This window comes from Euwallacea fornicatus, chromosome 21 (assembly GCF_040115645.1).
Source record: "Euwallacea fornicatus isolate EFF26 chromosome 21, ASM4011564v1, whole genome shotgun sequence".
Classification (NCBI taxonomy): Eukaryota; Metazoa; Arthropoda; class Insecta; order Coleoptera; family Curculionidae; genus Euwallacea; species Euwallacea fornicatus.
In genome coordinates, this window is record NC_089561.1 from 2,133,388 (window position 1) to 2,147,452 (window position 14,065).

The following is a 14,065-nucleotide window of genomic DNA, read 5'->3' on the forward strand; positions in this document are numbered from 1 at the left end:
CACATCGAACATTTATTTCGAAAATCCCTACTACATAACCTCACTTTAACACTAAAAATGTGAATTGAATCCACTAGCAATACCGCAATTAAACCTATGTCCTAAATCACTAAAAGTTTCTAGAAAATCCTTAACAACGACCAGTGCGAAATGAAGAGACTTTCCGAAGAAAGAACTAAAGCTCTGTTTGAAAAACTAACAAAATAGTAATATTTTATTTACTTTTTTTAATTTGATTTTCCTTAACTGTTCATTGCAGTATTGGCCCCAACGTAAAGCAGCTTATTGAAAGGCCTGATGGCATTTATTGTTTTCGAGAGCGGAAAGATAGGATTTACTATGTTTCCGAAAATATACTGAAATTAGGAAATACAATCTCACCAGATAATTTAATTTCGGTAGGAACATGTTTTGGAAAATTCACTAAAACTGGCAAAGTTCGGTTACATATAACAGCTTTAAATTATTTGGCTCCATATGCCCAGGTAAGAAATATCTTAAACTATCACTGCTTTCACAGCTTTATATTTTTAACTTTTAGTGTAAAATTTGGTTAAAATCTTCAGCAGAACAACAGTTCCTTTATGGAAATAACATTTCAAAAGCGGGCTTAGGGCGTATAAGTGAAAACTATGAAAAATACCAGGGAGTCCTAGTATTCAATATGTCAGATTTGCCTTTAGGATTTGGGATAGCAGCAAGGTCAACCGCAGAGTGTAAAATAGCTGATCCTATGGCTGTAGTATGTTTCCATCAAGCTGATATTGGGGAATATATTCGGTCAGAGGAAGACTTACTTTAATAATCAGATTATTTTAATTTTTATAATAAATTTTCTTAAGAAACCTACGTTATTTATTTCATTTTCAACTAATAATGAGTCTTACAGAAAATCTGATATACAGACCTACTCAATATGGCCCCTAATTGCTTTCCTGAAGGTCCATATTTAATTGCAGACAATAGGTTTTCTCCCATTTCAGGTGAAATTTCTTTATAAGCACATTTTAAGGTAATGGGAGTGGGATATTTTTGTGTTACTGCTAAAGCTCTTCCCACAGACATTCCTTTGATTTGAATCAGCATTTTTACAAACAAATCAGTCACATCTATTCTCTACAAAAGAAGAAAACTACAATCTAAAACTCCCTAGAAAGAATTATAAATATATACCTCATTCTTTACAGAAGATTCATTAAATTCTTTAAAGGTTATTAAACTCAATAGATCACTATTAATATCAATTGGTTGAATGTCTGCCTTAGGACAACTTGCAAGGCTTTTTCCCTGAAATATAACTAATAATATTTTCCTTAATGTTGCAAGAGCTATACCTTAAATAGGTCAATCAAATGCTTGGAAAAACTAGCTAAGTAGTGGGCAGTTTCTTTGATATTTGCAGTAAACTTAATGAAAAAGTTTTCCTGAATAGCAGTGTTTGTTGCGGCTTGCATTAAAGACTCTAATGGAAGACCACATTGTTGATTACTGCCATGACTCTCTATTAAATATGTCAAATTTTCTATCCCTGATTGCTTTAGCCTAAACTTTTGTTCATAATACCTGTAACAATGCTCTTTTAATCAAAACTCAGAGATAAGTTAAACAGAAAAATCAACCTCTGATCTTTGATGCTATGGCTAAGATCATCCATTCTTTTCCTTTCAACTATGTAAGGTAAAACCATCTCAGTTTTTGCTACTCTATCCCGACAAATCCACACAAAATCTCCTACTTTTAAGTCTTTGACTTCATATTTGATTCCAGATTTTGATAATTCTACAAGAATGTCGTCATTTTCGCTGTTTGATGAACTTAAAAGCAGTTTATTAGGTGTACTGAATTATGTGAAGATAGTTCTAACATACCCTGAAGTCTCACAATTATCAATATATAATATCACATCAAAACTGAAAGGTGCCATTGTAAAATCCTCAAAGGTGCTTTCTATTGAACTGCTTGATAAACATTTTTTAAGGGTTTTGCTATTAGTTTCACTAGAGATTGTGTTACAAGATGAAAACTTTTGCAAAGTTTTAGGCTCTTTATTTTCAGCCTCAATCAAATTATTTCTTTTTGCCATCATTTGGGAGTCAAGTTCTAAAGGCAAAAAAGCTTCTGGATTCAAATGGTCCTCAAAAAAATCATCTACAACTTCTTCAGGAACATTTAAAACGTCATAAGATTCACATTTTCCATTGTTAAGCTCTTGAACTCTACAGTCAAATTTTAAATTGTCCTCCAAAGATTTCTCATACAATTTTTTGGCCAAATCATATCCCTGTGTGGTTAAAAAGAACCTTGGTGGATTACTGACTTTGGAAACCAGTTTTTTAGCTATTAATGTTTTCATTGAAGACCAGGCTGTGTATCTCAATCTAGGGTCTGGTTTAGAAAACGAACAATCAACCAAGTCTCTCCCATATTTAATGATTTCTGCCTTTTTCATGTGGCCTGCATAATTTTGCTCTAAGCTGTGTTTGTATAAAGTTACTAAGATTGCATAGGCCCCAGATCTGTATTCGGGAATGTACTCTTGAGTCAAAGATATTTCTGCAAACATTGTTAATTAAAGTTGATAATGCTGCTAGTTGATAATAAATAATACATACTTACTAGAGTGTTTCTTGCTTGAATGATCATTCCTTTGATTACAATTTTTGTTATGTTCAATTAACTTTTCTTCTAACATGTTACAAAGCTTATTTCCAAAACCCCTTAAGATTTTACATTCCATTCCTGAGTCAAGAGGCAGTGGATATTTACGCAGGTATTTTAGGGCTTTATCAAAATTGTATTGCATTTTGGAGTCTGGAAAAGGCGAGGACATTGTTTGTCTAATAGAAGAGTAATTGAAAAATGTGCAAATTGTTTATTTTGAAATGTGAAAAATTACTTTTTTCAATGGCTTGATCCCTCCAAGTTGTTAACCATTCTTCAAATAATGGATTTGGACACTTTAACTTCACTGTAACTCTTTTCTGGCTTTGGGAATTCATTTTTTTTAGAGTGAAATTTAAATTAAGATGTTTTTAATAGATAAGAATATGTTTAAATAGGATCTTTTCATTTTTAACGGAGTTGTGGTTATAACAGTCTTAATTTTAATTAGTCTACATTGTTTACTCAATAAATTTTTTAATAAATGATTACGTCGGATAAGATTATATTATTGCTATTTCGTCTTTTTTTGTTATTCGTTTCATCACAAGGTAAAACAAGGATAGATAATTAATTTTACATGAGTATAACTTGTAATCATTCAAAAATACTCTACAAAGTAGCACTCCATCTTGAAAATCGACAATGACGTAAGAGGGACGCTAGCAAAGCAACCAATTACAAGTCCGCATTTCGATGTCTCTTTCTCAAATGACTTCCGGCCTGCGCTGCTCTCTTGCACGCAGGGGTTTGTTCGCTGTGTTGCAATAAGCTGTTGTGTGATTGGTTTATCCCCATTTTCTTCGACTATTGATTGGTTTCTTATTTACTTTGAGAACAAATCCCGTCAACAGCTATTGATCTTTCATTCTACACAAGTCGGGAGTCGCCGACATTGTGATTGTGTGCGTTTTTTCTCTTTTCATTTGGTGCTCGTACAAATCGGTTGCAGGCAAGGAAACTTTCTTTCATTTAGTTATAATTTACTATTTGTGATTGTTAACGGTAAAGACCTTTTTAAAATGGCTAATCAAGACAGTGCAATGGAAAACGGAGAAGATTTTTCACAAGACGTCACCACAGATCAAAGTATGGAGCATGCACATAATGGTGGCGGTGACGCTCCGCCTGCCGATAGTGGATCCGCGGATAAACCTGGAAAAGATGACGACAGGTATATTTTGGTTGCTTCTAGATTGTTTTTACAGTAAAATATGTCAAAAATTAGCCTTTTAACCTGCGGTAGCCCCTTTGTTTTTCCCAAAATTTGCCCATGGGCGGGAAACCGGTTGCAATTCGGCTTCAATAAATCCTGGATCATCTGTGAAATGCGGAGCTATTTGCACTTAATTTTAAGCATATGCCATTACTTAGTTTGTATATTTAAAGTTGTATTGTGTATTTTTGCCGTTTATTATAATTTTGTGATGAATCCAAGAGTTTTTTCCGAGTCACTAACCGTACCACATTCCCATTCGGCTCGCTATTAGAACCATGAATTTGCAGTTTTTCCAGTTGAAGATCTATTTCGTTTACTTACTAGAAGAAAGCAATCATTAAAGTAGCTTTTGTAAGTACAAGAACTCAATTTCAGTCAAGTCTTCGGGAACATGTAAATTGTCACAGTCCGAGTCGAGTACCACCCTTATAGGTTAGCCAGCAGTTCCGTTTTAAACACAGTTCCTTTTCTCCAGGTGGCTTCTCAGCTATGCAGAAGAACGAGGAGAATGCAGATGGACGCACCTCCAGGCACAGGACCCATGGTATTTATCCTTGGGCACTACAGTTCTGCCACCTTAAGACATTCAGTAAAGACAATCATTACACAGTTAAAGTCTTTGCTATTCCATTAAATTTAAAAGGCACTGAGTATTATACAACTCCAGTTTTCTAGTCTATTTTTGTTTTTTCTGGGGTGTCGTAACTATCACATTTTTACTGCTTTTAAGATACATCTTTTTGAACAATCATATATTTGTGTATTGTCCAGAAAGTGACTTAAAGTAGATAAAAGTGTACTTGAAGTAGAAAGTGGTAAATTAAATTGGTTAATTTATTTGCTTTCAAGTAATGTGAGTATTTCAGTGGGCACTACTGGTAATTTGCAGGTTCAATCCCTTACAGGTCATTGGTTAGAAACATTCACAGTTGGTTCCAGTAATTATTGCTCTTCCTTGTGTCAAAATGTGGTCGATTTTCATAATATTGTGTTTTGGTGGTCAGTTGAACTCAGTTACTGCATCCCAGCATTTGCAAAAATTTGTGAAAACTTTGAGCAATATACGTACTCTAGTGCCTTGGAATTGATTCTAGCGTTCAGTATTTGCTCTTCATATTGGTTCCATTTAATTTGTGGTGTAGATTTGTAACTATTGCTGTTTTGCAGTAATTCACAATAATGTAAAGTTAAAAACCTAATGAATAAGGATTAGGAAATGCTCTGGCAGACTGTCATTCTAAAAACTCCCATTTCTATTTTGCAGAAAGTTATTTATTGGCGGGTTAAGCTGGGAAACCACTGACAGTGAGTATTATCATATTTTTATCCTAAATTTAATTATATAATATTATGATAAGGTGGGAAAATTGAATGGTTGATAGCCCTTTCCTCTCCAAATAAAGTGTATGTATATGATGAAAAATTTGCCAGTTCTGCTTCTGAAGGAACAGAGAAGATATCTTTTTACCACTTCTGATGTCACCTAACATCTTAATTCATTTCCAATATACCTTTTAATCAATAAATTAATAGAATGTTTAATAAATTTTCAGAGGAGTTGCGGGAATACTTTAGCAAATATGGGGAAATCGATAGCATAAATGTAAAGACAGATTCCATGACTGGCAGGTCAAGGGGCTTTGCCTTCATCGTATTCAAAGATGCTGCCTCAATTGACAAAGTTACAGAAGCTGGAGAGCACACCATAAATGGAAAGAAAGTCGACCCAAAAAAGGCAAAAGCAAGACATGGGAAAATCTTTGTAGGGGGTTTGGTGCCTGAGCTGACTGACGATGATATCAAGGAGTACTTCCAACAATATGGAACTGTAAGTGTGCTTCAATTTTTTGTGTTGTGTATCAAGTATTAACCAGGTACTATTTTTTCATTGTGTTAATATGAATTCATTCTGTCAAAGTGAATGTCTATTGAAAATTGCTTAATTTTATTGGTTCTATACAGGATAACACTCCATATATGTATTTTGTTATTGACCATATAGGCCAAGGAATAACATCATAGTCATATATTACCATTAAATGATGAAACATTTTGCCAGTTCTGCTTCTGAAGGAACAGGGAAGAAATTTTTTACCACTTCTGAGCTAAAATTTTGAAACATTACAATCTAATTTAAGTTGATTTATTTCCTATAATTGTTATTTTTCTTTGTAGGTCCTCGAAGCTGAAATGCCCTATGACAAAGTGAAGAGCCAGCGAAAAGGATTCTGTTTCATCACGTTTGAGTCTGAACAAGTTGTCGCAGATTTGTTGAAAAGGCCGAAACAAACCATTAAAGAATATGAAGTAAGTTTTTGTTACGAGAAATCCTCGTCTGCTAAATCTTTAAATTTGTTTATTTTAATATAAAGGTTGACGTCAAAAAAGCTACACCAAAACCTGATCAAATGTCCTACATGATGGGAAGAGGAGGCCGAGGTGGTAGAGGCGGATCCAGAGGTAAATATGGTCTTAAAATTAAGCGTTTAATTATTCAAAAAATTAGTATTATTAATTAGTATTGAAGCTGTAGATCTAAGATTTTAAAAAAATTTCAGCTAACTGGGGTGGTGGATATGGGGGTTATGGTGGATATAACCAATACGGCTACGATGGATACGGACCGGGATATGATTACTATGGCGGCGGCGGCGGTTATGGAGGCTACGGAAACTACGATTATTCTGGATACAGCGGAAATTACGGTAAATACCCTAACAATAGAATGAGAGTTTTGCCTACTGAAAGGAACGCTCAGTAAAACAATTACTCACACTCAAATTTCTGTAAAAGCACATCCAAAAAATCACTTTGGCATGTATCTTTTTCGATTTCCTCTTACATCTCTTTCCTGTATCACACCTGAGATCCAAAAATGTTGAATAAATTGGCGTTAACGTTCACATTTGCTTTATTTTTCATGTATTTGTCTGCATTTTGGGTTTTGTTTGGTTGTCTTCTGCCTGTTTAGTGTTAATAGTAGTAGAGTCGATTCAGGTTATATATAAAAGTTCATTGTAACTTTATGCAGACCAAGGATATGGTTATGAAGGCGGATATGGAGGGGGACGCAGTAATGCTCGCGGAAAAGGTATTAATGTTTTTGAATGATGCATCTTATTTTGTAAACAAACGTAGTGTATTTTTCTTATTCTTTTTGTGTTTAAGTCGCAGATATATTAACAAATTTCCAGCAATTATTATAATTTTTTTCACTGTAGTGTTGATCACCATACCAGTAATAAAGTAGACATAATTTAGCACTTTTTGAGCGCGGGGGTAAGTGGTAATGCATATTTAATCAACCGGCAACTCTTGACTTAAATGATTGCGCTGACCCTATTTCAGTAGGCATTTATTTAAATCTCTCATTCGGTTTTGCAGATTCTCCAAACGCTCATGAAAACCATTAGCCAAGAAATGCTTGTTTTTCCTCCTCGACATTGCAATTCCTTGAGAGTTGAAAACATCGAAATGTAGTGTGACATAAATGTGCTTACGTACTGTAGTAGTGTATTACCTAACGAGCATGTATGATACCAAACTTCGATTAAATTACATTAAATTTATTTTCTGGGAAAATGAACTGTTTATACCAGCCTGCAAATTGAAAATACAATACTACTGTTAATCAATGTGAAAATATGCGTAGACGCTTTAATTTTGGAATTAATATATGTGGGTTTTCCATATATATTCATCTAAGGGGCGTTCCAAAATACTTTGGAACTGAGAAATACAAAGGGCGGTTTGGCAAACTTGTGCAACCCTCTCATACAAAAGCAGTGTTAAAGTATATAAACTTGTTTGTAATTTGGGTACAAACTTCCGCTCCTTAACAAAATTTCAAATCTTAAAGTCGACTAAAAAACACTTATTAAGTTCCTCAGCCAAAATAAAGTTCAAGTGAGGTCTCTTAGGTCATACAGAGTTGAGATTTAAGGGAATAACTTCGATTCCTGCGTGAAATCTTAGAACTAAAGGTTTTGTTAGTTAAAAATTTGTATTAAATGAAGGCCAACAAAGACAGCTATATTTTGATCTCTTCGCCTAGATACAAGGCGTCCAGAAATTATATGCAGGTATTTTGGGAGCTTGATACCATAAATTAAATTTTCGAAATAGTAAGTTGAAATTTTGTACGCATAATTTTGCTTAAAAAGCCAAAAGTTGAAAAACTGTTGAAATCTACGACGTGGTATATTTTTTGAAGCTGAGCCGTAAGCAGCAATGAAGATGCAATGCGAAACAAAAAAAATCTAAATTAAGCACGAGACTCGAATTTTAGAGACCGTGGGGGTTGGTAGCGCACCATTAACAAAAATTGAGTTTATAAGAGAAGGCCCGACACTAATAAGTATCATTTGGCAGGTTTTTTAACGTCGAATGTGAAATCTTGATAAGTGATGATATTGAAAGTGTTAATGCCGTGGTCATTTGTGCAACTTTGCCACGATTTAACCAACTTTTATCTCCTACAGTTTCTGAATTTCCAAAGGGACACCCTTTGCAACTTATCCTAAATGCGTTTTCAATGCCACAGAAAAAGTGAAGGTTTAAAATGATTTCCAAGGAATATTATATAGTTATTCCTTACTTGGGATTTGCGTTGTTCTCATTAATATCAATAAAAAAAGGTTGTTTTTGGTTGCGAAACTGTCCGATCTCGGCAGTTCAAAATTAACCATTCAATAATGAATGTATCCGCATATGCAGCAAAAGTCACCGGGCGCCCTAATTGGCCTATTTTTTCCGATTTGTGATAGTACCGTTCCAGGATTTTCAGGCTTAATGCACGTTAAAAAAAATTTAAACCGAGAAGACGACGACGTTTCCTCGCTGAGTTTTGGTCGGTGGAACGAAGTAACGTGTTAAAGTCGCCTAGTGAGTAGATGCGATTAAATATTAAAATTTTTATACTGCTATCTCTTTTCAGGTGGTGGCAACTTCCAGGGTAAAGCTAGGGGCAGCGGCGGCGCCAGGAGTGGCGGAAATCAGAGGCACCAGCCCTACTAGGCTCATTATGGAAGTTTGCATTAAGTAAGAACTATTCTGTTCGTTTTCTATGTTGATGATGCTCACTGTACATTACGTTTGGTTTTCAGGTGTTTCTCATTTTTCTCAAATAACCACACAGTAATCATTTCTTGAAATCATTCCGTTTCCATGGAGAAATCTGCTGTACAAATTCGACGATTTTTTTAAAGTAAACTAGAGACTGTTCGTTCATAAAACATAATGATGTGTTGCGTATTTAGTTTGAACCGGGTCACTGGTAATTTTGAAGGCGTTGTAATGGAAACCGCCGACAAATATTTTTGTATCAGAAACGATCTGATAATCATTCGATTTGCGTAAGCCAAAAAGTGCATTATGATTTTCATTACAATTCTGCTTGTAATATGTATTTAGTTTGTAACAAAAACGGTGATTTTTTAAGTAACTAGCTATTATTTGGTATGTTGATAATATTGAGTAAACTGAGTAATATGTTATTTAATTACGATCTATAGTCATACTCTCTAGGATAAGTTTATTGTAAGGGCGAGTACTTCCGTTGTGTGACAAAATTGTTCAATAAAGTACCTCCAACAGTAGGTTGAACTCTTGACTATAAGCAGCAAAATTGTTCCTTATTTAACGATTCAAAAGCAACTTTTGTTGCGCTTGAAATGACCTAGAAAAATGTGAGAGGGAATGCGAATGATTGGGGCCGTTTCCATATCAAAAAATTAAGTGAATGTTTGGGATCCAAGCAAATTAGTGGATAAGTTGAGTGTTTTTTTTTGCTATCAACAGTTCTGTTGCTACATATTCATTCATTTGGGTATACGCCTATTTTATGTAAAACGCATTTACTTTTCAGCGAACACCCGCTCTCCAAAGAAGCAATGGTCTCAACAGCAGTAATTACCATCTAATGTACAGGGTAAAAATAGAAGACTGGACTAGACTAGAAATGCGAATCCAACTGATAAGTGGGGCTGTGATTCTTTGTCTAAGGTCTGCGAGTAATCTTTTATATTTACCTCATAAGTTCCATTAAGTTTCCGTTAAAGTCGCTCGAAGGGAGAGAAAATAATATGCTGTTTGGGCCCACTTTCTAAAATAGTCTTTCAATTGAATTAAAATCTTGTGTTTTCTACTGGTTTGGATTTATTAACTATTTTACAATCACTCTATCCTGCGATATTTGCCATATTACATTTTGTTCCAACTACCTGTGGCTAAGACCTGAATTCACACTGTAAAATGTATTATACATGTATAATAATTACATTATTATAACGTTGCTAATACACATTATTTACTAAAATACTATAACGTTATTTATATAGGCATAAAGCTTTGTAATGTTATAATTTACGAGGCTAATAAAGCATAGTACAGTTACACAAGTAAAATCTCGTTTTTTTTTCCCCGTGAGTTTTTGACTCTAGAGAAAACTCCAACTGAACGACGAACAGTGAAATAAATTTATCTATTAGGCCGATAGATGCCTTCTTCACAAATTAGCCTAACGACGCTTCTTTTTCTCAATTTTTCTGCCGCTCCGGTGGTAAGGTCGTCGTGGGGTGTTCTGGGGGGTGCTTTGAGTCGAGCTCTCATCCTCGCTTTCCTATGTTAAAGATAAAATATAAACATTTAACTAATGCTGATAGTAGCAGAGTTCAAAGCTATAGAAGTAGAAGTTCAGTTTGTTACAAACATGTGCCTAAATTGATTTATTGCATTGCAAACATGGGAATGAAAAAGACCTCCCTTTTAACGAAATATCATAATTATGCTAATAATCATATTAATTTTACTAAAGAAATTTAGGTAGTAATGATGCTGATCAAAGTTAAAGGCACATTTGAAAGCAGCTGTAAGCCCAAAATTCTATATTTGTAGGTTCCATTCTCCTCTTACCCTTGGAGCCCAATTGCTGTCGCTCGTAGACTCCTTAACGAATATGCAAGCTCCAAGACACACAATCTGAAACAGGGCCCCCAAAAACAGTAACACTTTTACGATGGCAGCAGACATGTCTTCAACACCTAGGTTTATGGCTGAATTCATCGTAATGCTCTGGAAGACAGATGAGTAGTTCAAGGGGCCTCACTCTGACTTTGCTGGTGGTATTGGGAGGAAAAGAGGGGATCATGGGAAAAGATTTCATAAATTAAGATAAGAGTCAAGTCGAGGTACCTATGAGGAAAGAAAACATGGACTCATTCAAAATGGTTGTGCAAGAAATAGCGGGAAGAAAGAATAGAGGAAAATATGATAAAAATAAAGGTATTTTTGGTAGAGCAGGTTGCAATTGGAATTTTTGATAATGGACATGGAGTGTTAATGGAGATTAACGTAAGGTAATAATGGTATATCCCATGACTGTTTTAATCTAGAGTATTTACTACACATTTGCAGGAATACTTACTTTTATATCTTGAAAAGGTATAATTATTGATTGTACTAGACAACCACGCTTATTAAAAAATTTTTAGTGTGAAGATGGACTATAGTGGAATATAATGGAAAATCAGTTGTCAGAGGTTGACTGTATTTGGAGGAGTTGGAAAAGTGAGGTTAGAATTCTTGTTTCATGGTAATACTATGTTTATTTATTTTGTACTTTGCGGTTAGTATTACCTCATAATTTTTTAATTTATAATAAAATAATCTATATTATTTATTCGATATTAACTTTGTTATGGCTCCGCTTGTCGGTTGGAGATATGCTCTTTTTATTGGGGGATTAGTTGGAACCCTAGGTCTGGCCACCTATCCGATTATAATCGATCCAATGATGAATCCAGAAAAATGGAGTAAGTTGGCATATTGCACATTTCTCTTATAATAAGAAATTTACGTTTATAGAAAAAATCCAAGAACAAACCCGGAGCAAAATCAGGCAAGAAGATATTCAACCAGGAAGTAAGTAAACTGCTGTGGGCTTTACTAAAGAGTTTAAATTCTATAGATTCATGTGACGTAAACTTGGCATAAGATAAAAATATAAACAAGCTCAATACATTTATATTAGAGCTACCTTGGTTACCTTACATGAGTATAATCCCAGGTTTAATGTGAATCTAGCACATTCTTCATATATTTAGTAAGTTTCATGGAGTATTCTCAAGTTTGATTAGAGTTCAAGTCAAACATTTCATCAAATGAGCACTAGGTTTTAGTCTAATCGAATTATTAAATTTCAGCATCTAATCTTTTAATTGAAATTAAATGTTTTAGATATGAATGTGTGGACTGATCCATTTGATCGGAAAAAGCAAAACTCAACTAATTAGTTTCAGATCACTAATTATTGTTAATAGCAATAATGTGGATATAAATTTTAGAAAAAAATTTCATAGCAATGTACATAGTTGAAGTAATATTAATATTGTTATCAAATAAATTTATATATTTTTTTACATTTTCACAACACAATTTAAAAACTATCATCATCATCATCTACCTCCAAAAAAACATCATAGGCTTCTCCATGACAAATCCCCTCAGTGCTGAATGCGTATTTGTGGAATGTGCCATCAAAACACACAGCTAAGATATGGGAAAAATACTATTTACATTCAAATTTTTATGTAATTCCTTATCTACCATAAATAGAGTTATTGGGACCAAATGCACAAATGCAAGGGCACTCTGCAGACACAGTGAAGTTTGCCAGTGCCCATTGAGAATCTCCATATTTTCCTAGAGTACCTCTTATTGCTGGAGGAAGCCTATAATATCATATAAGATAAACATGAAATTTACTAAATTTTATATTTACCCCGACATCCTTCGATTTAAATTTGTGTCTTTTATTGCAAAAATGTGAACTGTTCCCTTGTCACTAGAGCAACATAAGAAGTCTGAATCTGCAGAAAAATTCATACTGGAACAAAAATTATTAGTTTTGTATTTTCATAACCAGCAAAGTTACTTGCCAATGGATTGTGGCAGGATCAGCACCTCTTCTCAACTCAACTAACTGATTCCTAGTTGTAGTGTCCCAAACTCGAATCAAGGTGCCCTGTTCTGAAGCAGTTGCTACCCTAGTACCTTGTTGATTAATTGCCATGCAAGCAAGCTCATTTTTATGAGCCTGGATGTAAATTGGAGCACTAGAATAGCTTTGAAGAGTCGTTGATAATTCCTTTAAAAAAATTGTCAAGTACCATTTTTTACGTCAATCTATTGGTGAATCTCACCACTATTTGGACACTTCCAAGCTTGTGTCCTGGAAATATTAATACTTGTCTGTGGGAACTTTGAAGTGGGCTTACTTCACATAGGCCTTTGGGATTTTTTTGTGTTTCAACAGAAAATAATTCCCTTGTAGGGTGCAAAAAGGAAAATACATGGATTCTGTTGAGTAACACTACAATAAGCCTGGCAGCAAAACAAAAATTGAAATTAAGATATATTTATAGATGAGGTAGTATTACTTATCCCTTCTCAAACGTACAGCCTTGACTGCCGAGGCAAATTTAATTTCTATAACTGTCTTTTTTTGAGAATCATCGTAAATATACAAAATATTCTCAGGGAATTTTGGATGGGATCCTCCAGAAACTATTGCCAATATGTTTGTTCTAAACAACATTTCACATGAAGCTACACTTCCTACAGTTTCAGTATCTATTAAAAAAAAAAAAAGAGGTTTACAGTACTACGAAACTGTTAATAATAGTTGTTTCCTACCATAATGGGTCTTCTCTACTAGAGGCTCTAAATTGTAGACTCGTAAACCATTTTCCATACTTGCCATGAAACATCCTAAAGATTTTATTAGTTTTGAGTTTAGGTTGATATGTTTATTCTTACCTTGGTCTTGGTTAAACCTTAAATTAAGGATATTAGAGCCTTTCATCATTTAAAATCTTTGTTTTAATCTAATGAATTATGCGAAGTAGATCTCTAATTATTACACATTGGATAAATATGATTTAAAATTTATAAATGTTTTGTTTTTATGTCAAAATCAGCTGTTTTATATGTCAATTTGCGCAGATTAAATATGTCATCGTGATATCGGAGGAATGGCAATATTGCAGCTAAATGCCATGTTGCATGTTTTTAGAAATAATGTAATTCTTGACGGAATTTCATATATTTTAACTAGGTTGTGATTATTAGTTTTTTTATTATAAAGAAATGCAAAGCACATATCATCCCAAAGAGACTCTAATCACG

At 34.1% G+C, this 14,065-nt stretch overlaps 6 protein-coding genes and 2 non-coding genes across 18 annotated transcripts; 5 read left to right on the forward strand and 3 right to left on the reverse strand.

The window, feature by feature from the left end:
* Nucleotides 1-26: 26 nt before the first annotated feature.
* Nucleotides 27-849, forward strand: LOC136345909 (60S ribosome subunit biogenesis protein NIP7 homolog). The gene is made up of 3 exons (XM_066294604.1): nucleotides 27-206; nucleotides 260-485; nucleotides 542-849. Exons 1-3 carry the CDS (start codon nucleotides 151-153, stop codon nucleotides 800-802), a joined length of 543 nt encoding a protein of 180 aa, XP_066150701.1. The 5' UTR covers nucleotides 27-150; the 3' UTR covers nucleotides 803-849.
* Nucleotides 798-3,310, reverse strand: mus81 (mus81 structure-specific endonuclease subunit). Of its 3 annotated transcripts, none has more exons than XM_066294581.1 (7): nucleotides 2,897-3,310; nucleotides 2,617-2,811; nucleotides 1,869-2,553; nucleotides 1,620-1,814; nucleotides 1,335-1,563; nucleotides 1,174-1,287; nucleotides 798-1,116 (listed from the first exon to the last, which is right to left on the reverse strand). In XM_066294581.1, the coding sequence occupies exons 1-7, from the start codon at nucleotides 2,997-2,999 to the stop codon at nucleotides 871-873; spliced, it is 1,767 nt and encodes a 588-aa protein (XP_066150678.1). In that variant the 5' UTR covers nucleotides 3,000-3,310; the 3' UTR covers nucleotides 798-870. The 3 variants fall into 3 exon arrangements, with proteins under 3 accessions (XP_066150678.1, XP_066150680.1, XP_066150681.1); XM_066294583.1 differs by having other exon boundaries at nucleotides 2,617-2,837; XM_066294584.1 differs by lacking the exon at nucleotides 2,897-3,310 and having other exon boundaries at nucleotides 2,613-2,780.
* A 214-nt stretch (nucleotides 3,311-3,524) lies between these two features.
* Nucleotides 3,525-10,284, forward strand: sqd (RNA-binding protein squid). 8 transcript variants are annotated; one of them, XM_066294595.1, is made up of 9 exons: nucleotides 3,525-3,835; nucleotides 5,145-5,185; nucleotides 5,434-5,708; nucleotides 6,056-6,187; nucleotides 6,253-6,340; nucleotides 6,439-6,585; nucleotides 6,912-6,971; nucleotides 8,817-8,920; nucleotides 9,747-10,284. In XM_066294595.1, exons 1-8 carry the CDS (start codon nucleotides 3,684-3,686, stop codon nucleotides 8,894-8,896), a joined length of 975 nt encoding a protein of 324 aa, XP_066150692.1. In that variant the 5' UTR covers nucleotides 3,525-3,683; the 3' UTR covers nucleotides 8,897-8,920; nucleotides 9,747-10,284. The 8 variants fall into 8 exon arrangements, with proteins under 8 accessions (XP_066150692.1, XP_066150691.1, XP_066150693.1 ...); XM_066294594.1 differs by lacking the exon at nucleotides 9,747-10,284 and adding an exon at nucleotides 8,986-9,506; XM_066294596.1 differs by lacking the exon at nucleotides 8,817-8,920.
* On the forward strand, nucleotides 5,288-5,360 carry LOC136346051 (small nucleolar RNA snR61/Z1/Z11). The gene has a single exon (XR_010733252.1). It is a non-coding gene; the product is annotated as a small nucleolar RNA snR61/Z1/Z11 (small nucleolar RNA).
* LOC136346052 (small nucleolar RNA snR61/Z1/Z11) lies at nucleotides 5,915-5,987 on the forward strand. The gene has a single exon (XR_010733253.1). It is a non-coding gene; the product is annotated as a small nucleolar RNA snR61/Z1/Z11 (small nucleolar RNA).
* A 75-nt stretch (nucleotides 10,285-10,359) lies between the features above and the next one.
* LOC136345910 (protein anon-73B1) lies at nucleotides 10,360-11,437 on the reverse strand. 2 transcript variants are annotated; one of them, XM_066294605.1, is made up of 3 exons: nucleotides 11,304-11,437; nucleotides 10,793-10,951; nucleotides 10,360-10,499 (listed from the first exon to the last, which is right to left on the reverse strand). In XM_066294605.1, the coding sequence occupies exons 2-3, from the start codon at nucleotides 10,940-10,942 to the stop codon at nucleotides 10,398-10,400; spliced, it is 252 nt and encodes an 83-aa protein (XP_066150702.1). In that variant the 5' UTR covers nucleotides 10,943-10,951; nucleotides 11,304-11,437; the 3' UTR covers nucleotides 10,360-10,397. The 2 variants fall into 2 exon arrangements, with proteins under 2 accessions (XP_066150702.1, XP_066150703.1); XM_066294606.1 differs by having other exon boundaries at nucleotides 10,793-11,071; nucleotides 11,304-11,434.
* A 16-nt stretch (nucleotides 11,438-11,453) lies between these two features.
* On the forward strand, nucleotides 11,454-12,297 carry LOC136345911 (small integral membrane protein 20). Its single transcript, XM_066294607.1, has 3 exons — nucleotides 11,454-11,691; nucleotides 11,744-11,800; nucleotides 12,116-12,297. Exons 1-3 carry the CDS (start codon nucleotides 11,577-11,579, stop codon nucleotides 12,169-12,171), a joined length of 228 nt encoding a protein of 75 aa, XP_066150704.1. The 5' UTR covers nucleotides 11,454-11,576; the 3' UTR covers nucleotides 12,172-12,297.
* LOC136345905 (WD repeat domain phosphoinositide-interacting protein 4-like) lies at nucleotides 12,267-13,853 on the reverse strand. The gene is made up of 8 exons (XM_066294592.1): nucleotides 13,697-13,853; nucleotides 13,574-13,648; nucleotides 13,318-13,510; nucleotides 13,081-13,261; nucleotides 12,817-13,025; nucleotides 12,660-12,764; nucleotides 12,485-12,609; nucleotides 12,267-12,427 (listed from the first exon to the last, which is right to left on the reverse strand). The coding sequence occupies exons 1-8, from the start codon at nucleotides 13,743-13,745 to the stop codon at nucleotides 12,315-12,317; spliced, it is 1,050 nt and encodes a 349-aa protein (XP_066150689.1). The 5' UTR covers nucleotides 13,746-13,853; the 3' UTR covers nucleotides 12,267-12,314.
* Between the last annotated feature and the right edge of the window lie 212 nt (nucleotides 13,854-14,065).

Bases quoted from the DNA above. Each gene is read 5' to 3' on its own strand.
- LOC136345911 (XM_066294607.1), top strand. From the start codon at position 11,577: ATGGCTCCGCTTGTCGGTTGGAGATATGCTCTTTTTATTGGGGGATTA. The intron at 11,692-11,743 runs GTAAGTTGGCAT...TTACGTTTATAG, and splicing joins GATGAATCCAGAAAAATGGA to AAAAAATCCAAGAACAAACC. The intron at 11,801-12,115 runs GTAAGTAAACTG...TAAATGTTTTAG, and splicing joins AGAAGATATTCAACCAGGAA to ATATGAATGTGTGGACTGAT.
- LOC136345905 (XM_066294592.1), bottom strand. From the start codon at position 13,745: ATGATGAAAGGCTCTAATATCCTTAATTTAAGGTTTAACCAAGACCAA. The intron at 13,649-13,696 runs GTAAGAATAAAC...TAAAATCTTTAG, and splicing joins AAGGTTTAACCAAGACCAAG to GATGTTTCATGGCAAGTATG. The intron at 12,610-12,659 runs GTAAATATAAAA...ATGATATTATAG, and splicing joins TTAAATCGAAGGATGTCGGG to GCTTCCTCCAGCAATAAGAG.
- mus81 (XM_066294581.1), bottom strand. From the start codon at position 2,999: ATGAATTCCCAAAGCCAGAAAAGAGTTACAGTGAAGTTAAAGTGTCCA. The intron at 2,812-2,896 runs GTAATTTTTCAC...CGCCTTTTCCAG, and splicing joins GGATCAAGCCATTGAAAAAA to ACTCCAAAATGCAATACAAT. The intron at 1,564-1,619 runs GTTGATTTTTCT...GCATTGTTACAG, and splicing joins CATAGCATCAAAGATCAGAG to GTATTATGAACAAAAGTTTA.
- LOC136345910 (XM_066294605.1), bottom strand. From the start codon at position 10,942: ATGAATTCAGCCATAAACCTAGGTGTTGAAGACATGTCTGCTGCCATC. The intron at 10,500-10,792 runs GTAAGAGGAGAA...TCTTTAACATAG, and splicing joins ACAGCAATTGGGCTCCAAGG to GAAAGCGAGGATGAGAGCTC.
- LOC136345909 (XM_066294604.1), top strand. From the start codon at position 151: ATGAAGAGACTTTCCGAAGAAAGAACTAAAGCTCTGTTTGAAAAACTA. The intron at 207-259 runs GTAATATTTTAT...TGTTCATTGCAG, and splicing joins TTTGAAAAACTAACAAAATA to TATTGGCCCCAACGTAAAGC. The intron at 486-541 runs GTAAGAAATATC...TTTAACTTTTAG, and splicing joins ATTTGGCTCCATATGCCCAG to TGTAAAATTTGGTTAAAATC.
- sqd (XM_066294595.1), top strand. From the start codon at position 3,684: ATGGCTAATCAAGACAGTGCAATGGAAAACGGAGAAGATTTTTCACAA. The intron at 3,836-5,144 runs GTATATTTTGGT...TCTATTTTGCAG, and splicing joins CCTGGAAAAGATGACGACAG to AAAGTTATTTATTGGCGGGT. The intron at 5,709-6,055 runs GTAAGTGTGCTT...TTTTCTTTGTAG, and splicing joins ACTTCCAACAATATGGAACT to GTCCTCGAAGCTGAAATGCC.